Source organism: Chrysochloris asiatica, unplaced genomic scaffold (genome assembly GCF_000296735.1).
Source record: "Chrysochloris asiatica unplaced genomic scaffold, ChrAsi1.0 scaffold00083, whole genome shotgun sequence".
In the NCBI taxonomy this organism is placed as follows: domain Eukaryota; kingdom Metazoa; phylum Chordata; class Mammalia; order Afrosoricida; family Chrysochloridae; genus Chrysochloris; species Chrysochloris asiatica.
Genome location: NW_006408601.1, coordinates 685,910 through 701,787, shown reverse-complemented (window position 1 = coordinate 701,787; position 15,878 = coordinate 685,910). Strand labels below are relative to the sequence as shown.

Genomic DNA, 15,878 nt, shown 5'->3' with positions numbered 1-15,878 from the left:
ATATGCGCAATGGGGAGGTTAATACTAATCTCACAGGGCTACAAAGAAGAGTCATGAAAGAATCTAACCTGTGTCTAACACAGTGCTTGCCACACAGGCACTGGGCAGTTAGTCCACGCAAACCACTGCTGTTTGTGTAGCGTTACATTTCCACATTCTAGGACATCTGTATTCCTCTCTTAAATGGAGCATTCGTCTGGACGTGTGCCCTTCACTTTGGGGAATCCTTGGCTGCTTGGTTTCCCTCTATGCATGAGTCCGAACAGTATGACCCACCCAGGAAGAGTAGGCTACCTTCGTCATACTGAACCCACCTGGATTCTAACATGGCAACACCATTCTTGTCATAATCAGATGACTAGACCTCCAAAAGGAGAAGCAACTCTCACGCTCCCAGCTCAAAGACTTCCAATGTCCATACCTGGAAGTTAGCAAGGCCGATGTGACCCCTCTCCCTGGCAGCTTGAGCTCCCTGCTGCATTCATCTCTATATTCTTGGCACAGGGCAGATGCTATGAATGGAGGAGGAGACAGGCTTGGAAGCCTATTTGTGTCCAAACAATGGTAACTTCCCCCCTTGGGCCTGGAACTCAACCAAGCATACCAGGTGTCCAGGCTGTGATGTTTCATAGAACTGGGCCACCTGTGCCCATCTGGCCTGCTATGAGCAGGAGGCAACCTCACACAGGTCAGACAGGGTGAGAGGAGAGCTTTCCAGAGTGTTGGCGTGGAGGGTCCACAGAAAGGGGAAGAGGTACAAGGGAGGTAGTCAACCTGAAGACCAGAGCCTGGGCCGCCTTGGGTGAGGATTTTGCTCATTAAGGAATCCTTGGGTGAGGCGACCTCCACAGGGTTGTTGAAACTGAGTCCTCAGCTATATTCTCAGGACAAGGGAAGAGGCAGGAAGGCCACTGAAACCACCTTGTTTGGTGGTTGTGGTTATGTGTCGTGGAGTTGGTTCCAACTCATAGCGACCCTGTATAGGGTTTCCAAGGCTATAAATCTTTATGGGAGCAGAAAGCCTCATCTTTCTTCCGTGGAACCGCTGGTAGTTTCGAACTGCTGACCTTGAGATTAGCAGCCCGATTCGTAACCACTATACTACCTTGTTTGAGGGGTCTAGAAATGATGCTTTCAGATCTGAGACACAGGTCCTTCGGATTGTGATTTCCCAGTGGGAGCCCACGTCTGCTCACTTGTCTCCTTGTGCCAGACACTGTGTGATGATCATGAGAGGTGGGTCTTAAAATCCCCTTCACAATAGTAGCGGAGGTTCTGGGAGGTTCTAACTCAACTGAGGCTATCCTGTTTATAAGTGATTGGGACAGGAATAAACAACTGAAGGTGATTTACCTTTAGAAAGAGAGAACTCAATATGCATTTGAGGTAAATGAGTTTTCCTCTGGAATTCTCCTTCACCAGGGCAGAAGAACATATATTAGATTATTTCAGGCATTTTTTTTTATGTTGTTGTTAAGTGCTGTCAAGTCAGTTCTGAGTCATACAGACCCTGTATAGGGTTTCCACAGAGCGGCTGGTGGGTTTGAACTGCCAACCTTGTAGTTAGCAATCCAGTGCTGATCCTACAGCACCACGTTAGATTGTTGCAATTTCCCATTCACCCTTAAAAGTGGTTGTTGTCATTTTCAATTCATAGGCTAGGAAACTGAGGCTCTAAGAGGTTCAGTACTTGTCCAAGGGTAGACAGTGAAAATGGTGCTCTGAACTCGTCTGATTTCTATAGGACCCTGTGTCCTAGAAACCCACCAGCGGGGGTAGGGGTGGAAGTGGGGAGTTGTAGTGGAGGTATACACAGAAGTTCCCCCAAAGAGCCTGCCTAGTTCTATTCCCAGGACAGAGAGAGACAATCAGGTGGGAGGCAGTCTTGACACCTATCCCAGAGACTTCATAGCTGGTGAAACAAAATTACATCGCCCAGTCAAGACTCTCCTATTGTTTTCCTTTAACAGGCAAATCTCTTGAGCAAACCTTGTGAATCCAGTTTTAAAACAAACAACCCCAAGAGTCAGGAAAGTGCCTTCTGCAATCAGTGCACATTGCTCTTCTGATCCAAGAGGACCACGCCACAGTTGGCAGCCAAGTGACGCAGTCACTGTATCGCTCAGCTGTGTAAATACTCAGCTGCCATCTTGTTCTTGCGAGAAGAGCTCACCACTTGGCAAGTGGTGAGCAACCATGCCAAAGGCCAAATCAGTCGTGTCCTCCCTTCTTGAAGAAAGGAAATCATAAAGGGCTAATAGAAGGCTGATTCCAGTACAAGAGGGCTGATTTTAATGGGATGGGTGAGTCAAATGGGCCAATTGGGGGCACAAAACTAGATAGGAATCCTAGAACCTTGAATGACCAACTCTGGGAAGAGTGTGGAATCTAAATGTCAAGGCCAAAACATCAACAAGACAACTCTGAAGGCAAAATGTCCATCTAACCTTCGTTGACAGGGCAGCCAAATGTTTGTCTAAAGCCCCAGCTTTCTCACTGAGTATAACCCATACTCCCCCTGATAACTTTTGTTAGGTCTGTTCACTCTGGATTCTCAGAGACACATACCCTGCCAGAAGGCTGAACATCCATTTCCAAATGCAGTTTTCTTCCTCTGGCTCCTTGCGATAGGCAAGCTTGGATACCTGGGCAATCAGCCATGTTTTGGGAAGCAGCACTAAGGCTCTCTCCAGGGAAGAAGGTCCTTTACCTTTACCATGAAGTGTTACCAAGTCATGACCTACTCTAAATGGCTGCCAGTCTTCTCTACCCAGGAAGCCATCATTCTGCTGGACTCAGTCTGTGCAGGGCCCAGTGAGGAACCAGCAGAGAAGATCCATGGAGGTGGTACTGGGGAGAAAAGGCTTTCTAAGACTAGAAACTCATCTCAGTTGCCTACAACTGACTCACAGTCAGATCTGGAGGGGTTTGTGAGCACAAAGTTGAACCTAGGTCCTTTATACAAATGAGGAAATTAAGGCCCAGGAAAGCAAGTGACTTGCCCAATGTCCCAGGCTGGCCCCTTCTAATAGCTTCCTGATTGTTTCCAGCCTTCCTGGGAAAAACATATCAACCTTAATTAATAAGCAGGAGGCTGTTAAAATTGCTCAATTACACCATCATCTGATGGCCAAAGCTGGCTTAGCAGTCATGATACAAACTAACAGGGAGTGATTGTTCTTCCTTAACCTGGGAGAAACAACGAACAAAGCTGGAGAGGTGGGGTCAGAGGGCCTGGGGTCTGTCATCCCAGACACATCCCATTTTCAGCCCTCCAGTTCCCATATGTGAAGACTATGTGAACCCAAGACTGTGGGTTAGCCCAAGTGCACAAATGCACATGGGCTTTGTTGTGCAGCGAAAGAACAATGGATTGGAATTCAGAATCCCTGAGCTCTAGTCTCTGCTTGGAGCTTGGTCTCCCTGTCTGTGTGTCAGCTCCCACCCAGCTCTGACTTTTTCAGGCAGGCCCATTCTACCACCTCATTTAAAACCACTAAACTCCCCCACACTCCAGATCCTGGACAAAGGCTCCATTTTTTTTCCATCAGAAGTATTGTCTTCTAAACTATGTATAATTTACTTATTTCTTATTCTTTATCTAATCCTATTAGAATACAAGGTGTCCCTGGGTAGCGCACATGGCTAACATGCTAACCAAAAAGGTAGGCTGATTGGTGTCTACCCCAGAGGTGCCACTACAGAAGGGTCTGGCCATCTACTACTAAAAAATCAGCCACTGCAAATCCTAAAGAGCACAGCTTGACTCTGATACACATGGGGGCACCAAGAGTCAGAGTCAAGTTGATGGCAGCTGGCTGTTTTATTTCATTTTTACTAGAATGCAAGTCCCACCAGAGAAGGGATTTTACTCTTATTCATGGATCCATATCCTCAGAGCCTCGCCAGTCAATAAGTATGTGTTGAATGGATGGACAAATGTTTACTTGTTGATTTAATGAGTGGTGATGGTTCAAGCTGCTTGAGAAGCCCAGTGGAGAAGTACCCACAGGTCTCTGTGGCATGTGCCTGCAGATGGCACAGGGCAATGTCATCACTGACAAGTCTCTGCCAAGCTCCAGCAGGGACTGGGCAGACTGCCTGGGCAGACTGCCTCCTCCTTCGTTCGTGCCTGGGATTTATATAGGAACTTACACCTTCTGGAAACCAAGCTGGGGAAATTAGAAAATTTGGGGGCTTTCTTGCCCCAGCTCTGCCCTCTACTGTGAGAAGTAAGTAACCAAGCCAGGCCTTCTTGAGGCTGACAATGGGAGACAAGCTGGGGGACAGGGAGCCTTCACTGCTCTATCCAAAGGGCCTAGCGCATGGAAAAGGGACTAGGCCAGAGAGAAGTTATGTGTGGGCCTGCCTGACTGGTGCCCACGTGCCCTCAACCTCTGGTATCAAGTGTCTTTTCACAGCTGTCAAGTGTGCCAACGAGCCTTTTCCACAGCAGGAAGCATCCCCTGGGGGTGAGGCACCCAAACTACCCTAAAGCCTTGGTGAGGGTGATGACAAAAATGCCGGCCTCCAGCCCAATAGCTCTTTATACCAGGAGCCAGGAACCTGTCTCTCCATCTCACTGATGACAGAATGGAGGCCCAGAAAGGTCAGGAGGCTTAAGACCAATGGCTGACCAGTGACTGCGCTGGGACAAGATGCTGGGTATCTGGACCATGACTATTTTCTCTGAAAAATTGGACTGTCTGTGTTTCTGTACTGAATCTCTCCTGCTGTCTTTCAAATGATACTCTCACCCACGTTGGGGAACTTAGAAGAGGTGGACTGTTAAGTTCCCTTGCTCCTTTCTTGGGTATTCTACCTGTATATGTCTCCCCCTACAAGTGATGGTCACTGGGAAAGAGACCCCAATACACAAGAGGCAACTCCCAATTTTCAATAGCAAAGAGCTGGTTCTTGCCTCAGCCCAGCAGTACAGAAGTAAATCCAGCACTGTGCATTGAGCCTAAGTGTGAACCAGACAGAACAGGGTGTATTCCGAGAAGCATGGTCTGGGGAGGGAGGAGACACCAAACCTATGAGCAACAGCTCGAGAAGGTGGTGTTTGAATCCATGTTTAGGCTTATTCATTCCAGAAACCAAGCATCCTCATAGGTTGTCCTTAGTCTGATTTTGTTCTGGGCATACTGAGTAACAGGAACAAGGGGTAAAAACGAGAAGTGCCATGGAGCCCCCTGGGGCCTCTCGGTGCTTTCTCAACTGTGAACCGCACATTTCATTAACAAGAGTTAGCATCCCAAGCCAGCCAATAGCAGCTGCAAAGCTTGGGAAAGGCAAATCCGGGCTACTCTGGGGCAGATGCCCACAGCGGGAGTATCTGCAGTCGCTGACAAGTGTGTGGGCCTCCACAGCCACATGGACCTCTGAAACTGCTGCCTGAGCCAGCCCTCTAGAGCAGAGGATAAAATGAAATTACTTAGCTCACCTTCACCCTCATTCTCCACACTCACGAACACTTTGATCCCTAAATTCAAGTCACAGCAGACATCTGCTTTCCATTCACACGGGTCATGGTGCCTTTGCATATGCCAGCCCCTCTTACAATGCCCTCCTTACTTACACTTTTCTCAAGCAAAATCCTCCAGTACAACCTTCTACCCTTGGCCTCCAAATTACTGCCTCCCATGAATCCTTCTTAGACGTCTCCTCTTTGTGTTCCTATAATCTTTCCCTTTTAACCTCTAACAGATATTGATACATGCTACTGTACTAGGTTTAGCATATGTACTTGTCATTCTGTTAGGTCTAAACTGCCATATGGTAAAATGTCATAAATCAAGTTATCTGTGTTTATGTGCTGTTGCCCATTTAAACTGTGAGCTGAGGAGCTTCACCATCCTTCTCTGTTTCCTTGGTGATGGTTATGTGCTGTGGCGTCAGCTTCTACTCATAGCGACCCTGTACAAGGTTTCTGAGGCAGTAAATCTTTACGGGAGCAGAAAGCCTCATCTTTCTCCCACAGACCGGCTGGTAGTTTCAAACTTCTGACCTTGCGGTTCGCAGCCCAATTCGTAACCACTACCCTATCAGAGCTCCTTGTTGTTGTTGTTGTTATGTGCCATGGAGTCAGTTCCAACTCATAGCGACCCTGTACAGGGTTTCCAAGGCTGTAAATCTTTAGGGAGCAGAAAGCCTCATCTTTCTCCCGCGGAACAGCTGGTAGTTTCAAACTGTTGACCCTGTGGTTCGCAGCCTAATTCGTAACCACTATGCTACCAGAGCTCCTTAGTTCCTGGCAAATGATAGGCATATAGTAAGAACTCAATGAATAAGCACTGTTTGTCAAGTTTCTGGATTCTCCCTGTTCTGCTATGCTGTTTGATCTAATGGAAAACCAAAACCGAATCCAGGACTGTTAAAAATATCTGCAAACTTTCATCCCCACCAAACCAAGCTCCAGATATTTGTCCATGCAGGTTGAGCAGAGCCTGAGAACATCTCAGACATGCAAAAGGTAAGAGTACCAATTATAGAGACAACTACCTTTCTGGCAGGAGAAGCAGAGTCAGTAGGTGATGGAGAGGAAGTAGCAGCTGGACCAGGAGATGGAAGGCAAGAGGGAGAAGACGGAGGATGAGTGTGAGACAGGCCTTTAGACAGTAGTTTATTCTGCACAGAACAGAAATAGAGGAAATGGTTATTATTCCAGGGGAAATGCACAGTGATGTTACAGCTGCCTGCCCACACACTCGAGGATGCAGGGGAGGGAGGAGAAACATCCAGGTCCACACAGCACAAAACAGAAGCTTTCGTCTTTGGGCCATGCAGGACTATCTGGCTCCTGGCTACACTGCATTCTGCTACCACTCTTCCAGCTCCCTTGTCACACTTAAACAGCTAAACTGGTCCATTCTGTTTCTGTTCATGTCTGCCCCAGATGCCAGTACTTGTCACTGAAACTCCCACCCTTAGTATGCAATAGCAGCTGCAAAGCTTGGAATTGGCGAATCTGGGCTACTTTGGGGCAGATGCCCACAGTGGGAGTATCTGCAGTCACAGATAGGTGTGTGAGCCTTTGGCAGCCACATGGAACTCTAAAACAGAACTCAAGTATGGCATCCTGTACACAGGTCTGGAGGAGACTGGATGGCACAGCAGAGGAGATGTGCTCTAGAGACAAGAGAGTGTCTTACACATGCGCACAGAATCTCAGCATCAACTCTTTGGTCTCTGATGAGCCCACCCTTGTCTCTGCAGCATGTTTTCAATAAGTAACTGGCAAACTTAGAGAGGGCTGTGTGCTCTATTTTAAAAAGACACAAAGTCACTCAGCTTAGCTGGATAGTGCCTTTTGGGGAAGCAGAGACCATATAATTTCTAATATCCTTAATGAGGACCACAGAGAGATTACTCCAGGCAAGAATGACATGAGCAACTGGCTTTCTTTCACCTATAAGCAATGTGATTCTTGCAACTGACCAGCTTTCGCTCTTTGCACTGATCCTCAGGAAGCTCAGAGCCCACTTAGAAATGTTTAAGCTCTAAAGGCCTGTGTTTCCATATGGCAGCCTATTCCTTTGACCTGAACTTACTTTTCTGCCTTCGTTTTCCCTTTGTCCTTATTTTGAATCTTCTCATTGGGTTTTTTCATAGACGCCAGCTCAAATTCTTTCAGTGGATCAACAAACGAATAGCTCCTCATGCAATGACAGGGGTAAACCAAGCTCCTGAGATTCCCCCAGTCACCTGATTGGGTGTCCAACACAGGAGGACCTGGGGCTCTGAAAGCCCTGTGTTTACCTGTGGGATGTCCCCGTGTCCAAACATGGAGGCAAGGTGAGCTGCCTTCTCTTTAATATTCTTGTGGTGAAATTCCCTGCTGGCCAGGTTCTGAGCCCTCTTCTGCAGTCCAGGTGAGAAAGAGAAAGAAAAGAGAGAGCAAGAGGCCGCGATGGTCTCTGTGATAGGCGTGAAGGAAGGTAACGGTAAAAGGAAACTGTCGTGGAAAGCGGAGGGAGAGGAAGGTGGGAGGAAGGGAGGCCATCTCAGACAAACAGAAGAAGGGCAAAGAGGGAGCCTTTCACCTGCAGAATCTTCTCCTCCACTTCCTGCAGGCGCCGCAGCACCCCAGAGAGGGCCAGCGTACCCTGGCAGGCAGGAGGCCGGCCAGCAGGACTCTCGGGTCCATCCAGCTGCAGGTCTGACTTGGCCCTGCCTCTCCAGGGCCTGATGGAACACTCGCCATTGACAGACACTTGTTTTAGCTCTCTTTGCATATGCCCGGGCTCAGCCACTGATGGGAGCTAGGAAAGAGGGGAAACCAAGCCTCCTTCCCTACTGCAGTCCTTTCACAAGGTCACAGAGAGAGGGCACACTGGGGGCCAGCTTGAGCGAGACGCCAAACTAGCCTCCGGTGTTGAATTTTCACCATCTGTATCAGAACACCTGCCATCCCCATTACAAATACACAGTCTTGGGCCTTGTCTCAGACCCAGACTCACACCTACTGAATTAAAACATGTACAACAGTGGTTCTCAATCCTGGCTATACAATGAAATAATTTAGGGTGCTTTTAAAAAAACACCCAAGTCTGGGTCCAACCTCCTGAGATTCTAATTTAATTAGCCTGGAGTAGAAGCCAGATAGTCCCTGAGTGGTAAGGTTGACTTGACTACTTGTTGAAAACTTACTAGTTTGAGCGTGCCCAGAGGAGCTACAGAAGAAAAGCCTGGTGACCTACTCTGTACCACACGGGGTCACCATGAGTGGACATCCACTTGATGGCAAAGAGCATAGGCACCAGACATTGGTATTTCTTAGAGTTCCCAGGTGGTGATTCTTATGCACATGGTCCCAAGAATCCCTGCATTGTATCCACATTAGCACTTGACTTCCATCAGCAGGAAGCAACACAAAATTCCTAACACCCTGGAAAACGGTGACTCTGTTCAAATTCTAAACCCAGACACGCTGGCTGGGAAAATTCAGTCTACAGCTTCAGGCCGCCTCCCTGCCCACCTATGCAGTATCCTCTGGCTCCATCATACCTCAGTGGATACCTCACCTGAGCCCATTCCACCATCACTGCCAATTTTTCATCACAGTTTATAAAGCAGCTTACTTAAGTGGTCTTCAATAAAGGTAAAGTGTCATAAGGGGCATCACACAAAATGTCCCACGTGGCCTGGTTTATTTTCACTGAGAACATGGTAGTTGCTCAGAAAATACCTGACGGATGAGAGGCCAACAGTACACCTGGCTGTTCTTAACTATCAGAGTGTTTGTGTGGTTGTGCTGTTTGCCCGGGGAATCTACTGTCAACCCTTTGGGAGTGTGGGGAGAGTCAGTGAACCCAGCCCTTGGGGACAAAGTCCCCTCGGGTTTCACCCAGACAGCATCCACTGGGAGAAGCCCTACCTGCCTTTTCAGAGGAGGTGACGGGTTGAGTGTGGGGTCCTTCGGCTTGGGGCCATGAGGGCTAACAGGAGAGGCCGAGGAAGAGCAAAGGACGGGCTTACCTATCCCTGAGACACGGCGTTCCTGGCAGGAGAGAGGCAGGCAAGTCCAAGAGAGCAGTTGTAGGAAACATGAAGGAAAAGGTGAGTCAGATTAGAGACACTTGGAGGGAAGAGAGACAGAAGCAGGGAACAGAGTTTGCAAGTGCAGAGCAGATACTGGGCTGAGATGCTGAGAGCTGGACCAGCTGGGAAATGTGAGCTCTTGGCCCTCTGTCTGTGTGGACATCAAGTCCTGGAGATGCCGGTTCACAGACAATGTGTAAATGCCAGGGAGGCCTTGGTTTTGGCTCAGACACAGGCCTGGGGTGAGCAGTGCCAGTGGCAAGTGCCAGGGAGTCTTTTGAAACGAAGAAGCTTCCTGTCCATGCTAGGGCAGGGATGCCATGGTCCTTCATCAACACTTGTGGACTGAAAGGGGCCAAACCTCCAGGAGGAGCAATTGAGAAACATTGCAGAGAATCACAAACCTCAGGGAAATGAGGAGAGCTCAGTTAGTCCAAGCAGGGTCAGGGCCACAGCAAGATGCCTCAAACCTCAGTCACCAGGGCTCTGTCCTCCTCCTGAGGAGCCTAAGCCTGCCATGTGACTGGGTGTTTTCCAGAGGAAAACAGAACCTCCTGTCACAAGGTCTTGTAAAGTGACATGAACATTCCCGAGGAGGCTGAGGGCAGCCGACTGACCCATGTGGCACAGACCTCCAAGCCAGAGTGAATGAGAAGTCAGGCTCCATCTGCAGCCTCCCTCAGACTCGGCTCACCCGTCAGACACACTGACCTGGGGGTACAGGGAGAGATGGAGGTGGCTGGGAACATTTCCTGGAGCCACATGGAACTAGACTGTGTAGTTTTCCCCTGGTTTGGATGGAGTTTCTCATCATGGGCTTAGTTTCTCTCCATGCAGCATCTGAAAAGCTCCCTTAAGCTGTCCCTGCTCAATGCTGACTGTAAACCATAGCTTAGCTGCAATTCAAAACCAAACTAGGGAATGTGTTTCTCTTCTAATCTAGAAACTGACATTGGTAAATTGTGGCCTGTGGGCCAAATCTGTCTCATTGCCTGTTTTTGAAATAAAGTTTTATTGAAACACGGTTATCTATCGTTATTTGTTTATCTATTGTCTATGGATGCTTTTGTGCTACAACAATACAGTTGATCTAGAAGTAGCCTGAACTCTCTTTAAACAGACCTGTCTAGCACACCCCAAGTTCATGACTAGCCTGGACATTTCTGATGGCTTTCCATTGAGCACGTGACATGACTGACCTGCTTCAGGACTGAAGGGTTCAGAGTGGTCTCCTCGAACTTGGCCAGAAGTTGATTTGCAATGGACTTGACTTTGTTCTGATTTCCACCTTCTTTAATGATGCCATATTCTTGATTGGAGCCCAGGCTTCGGCTGGAAAAGCTTGAAGGCTGCAAAGATCACAACAATGTGCTGGTTGTTAGATCATGGAACCCAGATAACAGGGAGGGTACCTGATCAATCCTACCTCCTCTGTACACAGGGTTGACAAGGATGGGTAATTTAGAGATTGCTACCTAAAATGGGGGGGGGGGGGCACTATAAAGGCACGAAGTGACTGGCTTACAAGCTTTCAAGAGGGAGTTTAGTTTATGACTGTGCAGGGGAAGGTAGAATCCCCACTCAATAGTTCTCATCTTGTCTAGATGGATCTGGTGAAAAGATATGGGGACAAGATTCTTCATGATTCAATAGCGAATAGCTGTCACCATGACTAATTGCGACAGTCACAACTATAAAGGTAGAAGTTATGTAACAAAAAGGGGTGAGTCATTAATCTTACAGTCCAGGAACAGAGGACCCTAGGACCATCAAGGGAGAAGAGCAGGAGCAGAATGTGAGACCCTATCCAGAGAAACAGTGACACCAGAGATGGAGGCAGAGATGAGAACATGGAGAGATAGAGCAGCTAAAGACTCCAGACTCATGGAAAGAGAAAGGTTGTGTGCTGTTGGCCAGGAGGCAGGCTTGCAGAATGTGCCCTTTGGTTATTTAAATGATTATATATTCCTGAGTATTTTTGTGTACATCCCCCGAAAAAAACCCAGAAGGAATGATGCTGAATGATGATGCATGGAAGAGATTGTAATCATTGCAATGAAACGATGAGTGTAAAACTGATGTTCTCCTGTGTAAACTATCACTCAAGTCACAATAAAAACTTTGTATATACATAAAAAAACTACAAAAAACAATTGAGAAATAAAGAACAAATCTTCAGATGGGTATCATGATTATACCTTTATGTTCAATGTTTTGGGTACAGAATTGCTGGAAACTGTTAGTTGTTGTATAGTTAGTTCTGACTCATGGAGACCTTATGTATAATAGTACAAAACATTGGTTGCACACTGTCCTCATGATGGTTAATATGTTTGAATCTATTGCTTTGGCTAATAAATAAATTCATCTCACTTAAAAACAAACAAAAAACCCCAGGGAGGGTGCCTGAGGACTCAGGACATGAGATTACTTTCCTGAGGAAGGATTCCCTTCGTGGTTGAGGAAGGGAAGCAGAAGCAGCTGGTGCTATCCAACAGAGACAATGATCATAAAGGATGGGTGCAGCCCAGCTTGGGAGCCAGACAGCATTTGGATCCTGAGCCTTTCACGTCTCTGAAGTTTGCTCATCTATAACATGGGAGCAGTAACCCACTTCACAAGGTTATAGAAGACATGAACGATGACGACAAACTGAAGCGATGAGTAAAAGACGTTTCAGAATACACCACATGACTGACATCAAGAGTAAGTGGGATGAAGGGAGCAGGGTGTGGGGATGCCAGTCAGGGAGCAGGTGAGACACAAGCTTTGGGATTCCTTCTCCTCTCTTTTTGGCATCCCACCCGAAACTTCGTCTTGGACTAGAGTGTCTTTGCTGTCGTCTAAGAATCACTTTATTTCAAACATAATTTTAGATTTACAGAAAAGCTGTAAAGATAGTACAGGCCTGCCTCTTTTTATTGTGATTTGATTTATCCTGTTCCATAGATACTGTGTTTTTTACAGACTGAGGTTTGTGGCAACACTGTGCTGAGCTAGTAGAATGCATCCTGTTTCCTACAGCATGTGCTCACTTAGTGTCTCCAGGTCACACGTTGGTCATTCTCACAGTATTTCACTCCCTCCTCCTGTGAGAGTTCGCTGAGCACACTAGATATCCTGTGTTACCTCCACCTCGTAATGGTGGCATCTGGAATAATCATGATACCTTTATTGAAACAAGAAATGAACACCGGCCCACCACCATTGACTAAACTAGAGGTTTCATTCACATTTTACAAGTTTTCCACTCCTGACTTTGTTCTGTTCCAGGATTCCCATGGTATTTATCATCCGTGATACTGTCTCACTTGTTCCTTATCTTCCATGACCTTGACACTTCTGAAGTTCTGAGTTCAGTGCACTCAGATGCTAACTAGAAGGTCCACAGTTCAAACCCATCAGCTGCTTCATAGGAGAAAGAGGAGGCAGTTGGCTTCCGCAAAGATTACAGCCTTGGAAAACCTCTGGACGTTCTACTTGGTCCTGTGGGGTCGCTGTGAGTCAATGGCAAAGGATTGTTGTTTTGTTTTCGGTTCATCAGCTATTTTGTAGAAAGCCTCTCAATTTGGGCTTGTCTGATGTTTTCTCATGAGTAGAATGGGGTCGTGGATTTTGGAGAAGGAGACCACAGAGGGGAAGCGCCCTTCTCTTGGCATCATATCATAGGGGTACGTGATATGAACATGACTTTAAGACCTGTATTAATAGCAGCTGTTGCTGCTACCGGTTTATGGATAACTCGTTGAGTAGCAAGGCTATAGGAAGAATGACTGTTTTGTCAAAGCTGAATTTAAGCAAAAGAGTTACTCCAGAAAACAGTTAAGAGCCATCTCAAAGGGGCCAGATGTAAACCAGTTTTCTTCCCACACTCCAACTCCTGTGCTGATACCAAACACCCTCAACTAGGAGCTGCAAGGGGCAGGCCTGGAATAAACCAAGGATGAAAGGCACGAGAAGACTTCTTCCTCAGACAGACTGTTTCTATGGGAAGCTTCTTGGGAAGAACAGCAATAAATCACAAGCACTAAGGCGCAGAGCCAAACCCTGTAACCTGGGAAACGGATGGAATCTATCTCCAGTCCTGAGAGTCAGCCTCTGCCTCTTCCCTGGTCACTTCCGTGCTGGCTGGCCTCTTCCTCACACCACAGTCAGAGTCAAGGGGAGGGGAGGAGAGATTTCTGGAACGATCACTCAAAGAAACTTTAGAAAACATCAGAAGAGAGAGGGTCATGTGAACGTCCTGAAGAAAGTGAATTTGTTCACCTTTTACATGGTAAATTAAACACCAGGTTTCATTTATTAAGTCATCCTAAAAATGGGGTGAGTCGAGGCAGCTGCACCCTTCCTTCCCAGGGTGGGCCTCTTGGCTCTATGAGAAGTTCAGAGTTCCCTACATGGTTGAAGGGGTTTTGTTTCTGTACAGTTTTATGACACTGTTCATATCTATGACCACACCAAACTGGTCACAGACATGAACAATGTCATAAAACTATACAGAAACAAAATCTCTTTAACCATGTAAGGGGCAGTTCCTAACTTCTATAAACCAGGTTGTTGTTGTTAAGTGCTGTCGAGTCGGTTCCGACCCATAGCGACCCTGTATAGGGTTTCCAAGGAGCAGCTGGTGAGCTTGAACCGCCGACCATGCGTTTAAAACCGACTTTGCAGTCCAGCGCATTAACCCACAGTGCCACACCAGGACTAAACCAAGTCTGTTGTCGTTAAGTACTGTGGCGTCAGTTCCGACTCATAGTAACCCTGTACAAGGTTTCCGAGGCTGTAAATCTTTATGGGAGCAGAAAGCCTCATCTTTCTCTCGTGGAACAGAGGTTAGCAACCCTTGAGGTTAGCAACCCAATTCATAACCACTACACTACCAGAGCTCCTTAGGACTAAACCAGGTAGCTGTGTATTAATCAAATGATTCCCCCAGTGCCTCCAGGGCATAATGTTGACATGAGCCAGAAGACTAGCTAAAGCCGACTGACAATGGACCTGACTGGCAAGTAGCTGCCTTGGTGGCATAACGGCCTAAACATCAGGGTGCTAACCACAAGGTTGGTGGCTCAAACTCACCAGCTGCTCTAGAGGATGAAAATGAGGCTGTCTCCTCCCATGTTTAGACTCAGAATCCCCAAGGAGCAGTTCTGCTCTGTCCTGGGGTGGAGGTGGGGGGGTGGCTATGAGTGGGCATTAACTCAATGACAGTGGGCTGACTGGCACTGTTAACGTTTGCCTCTGTGCCACTAGAAGGGCCTTTCTGAAGAAAGTGTGTATCTCAGGTGTCTTTAAAAGAGACCAGGGAAGCAGGAACTGATACTTTTTCTCTTGATAATATTTTCTTTCAGAAGCAGGAGAGTGATTACAAGTCTTTGACAAAGCAGCCTGTAATTTTCTTCTTTAACCAGAAGGTGGCACTTGAGGGCACTGAGACATTTGCTTCAAGGCTGAGTAAACAACAAAACCCACCCACTGCAGTAAGAGTTAATTCTGACTCTAGAACGGAGTAGAAAGGTTCCATTGAGTTTCCAAGTCTGTAAAACGTTTATGGGAGTGGATCACCTTTCTCCTGTCGAGGGGGCTGGTGCTTCGAACTGCCAACCTTTCAGTTAGCAGCCCAGTGCTTAACCCATGGCACCACCAGGGCCACGAGGATCTCTTTATTACTACTACTACTGTTGTTGTTGTTAAGTGCCACTGAGTTGGTTCCCACTCATAGCGACGCTGTATGGGATTCCTGGGGGCTTGTGAATCTTTTTGGGAGCGGAAAGTCATTTTTTCTGACACAGCAGCTGGTGGACTTGAACTGCCAACCTGTGGTTAGCAGTCCAGTGTTTATCCTACAGATCCACAGTGCTCATTCCTCCTCCTCACAGTAATTATAGAATGATTAACATATGTGATCAACAGTATGATTTAATCTGGAAACACCTTGCAAAGTTAGTATTGCTCTCATTTCACAGGCACAGAACACTTAGAGAGGTTATATTTGTTAAGGTGACATAGTGAGCAGGTGCCGGGGCGAAGACCAGAACCCAAGACGGTCTTTCCACCAAGCCATGCTGGATGTACGTGTACCCAGATTGAATGAGAGAGGAGAGAAACGACCAGGGAGGCTGTGTGGTCAGGCAGGTCTGTGCCCTCTGCTTGTTAGGAATGGGGCCTTTGTGTAAACTAACAGCATCACACTAACCTCATCCAGGACACTGAAACCTTTCCGCCTTCGCTTGTTCATGTCATTCTCTTCGGTTTGGCCATCCACCTGCAAGAGCAGAAATCAAGGTGAGCCCAGAGCTGTCAGTCACTTCAGTTCCACCAATACCGAGTTAGCA

The 15,878-nt window shown here is 47.2% G+C and overlaps 1 protein-coding gene across 1 annotated transcript in view; it reads right to left on the bottom strand.

Annotated features, from left to right (window-relative positions):
- The window catches only part of MICAL2 (microtubule associated monooxygenase, calponin and LIM domain containing 2), a 128,978-nt gene that overhangs the window by 15,947 nt on the left and 97,153 nt on the right, over positions 1-15,878 (bottom strand). Inside the window, exons 14-19 of the mRNA XM_006865823.1 lie at positions 15,740-15,808; positions 10,743-10,892; positions 9,380-9,502; positions 8,046-8,264; positions 7,762-7,863; positions 6,505-6,630 (exon numbers count right to left, since the gene is read on the bottom strand). Coding sequence (XP_006865885.1) covers positions 6,505-6,630; positions 7,762-7,863; positions 8,046-8,264; positions 9,380-9,502; positions 10,743-10,892; positions 15,740-15,808 — 789 coding nt within the window. The remainder of the gene's footprint in view (positions 1-6,504; positions 6,631-7,761; positions 7,864-8,045; positions 8,265-9,379; positions 9,503-10,742; positions 10,893-15,739; positions 15,809-15,878) is intronic.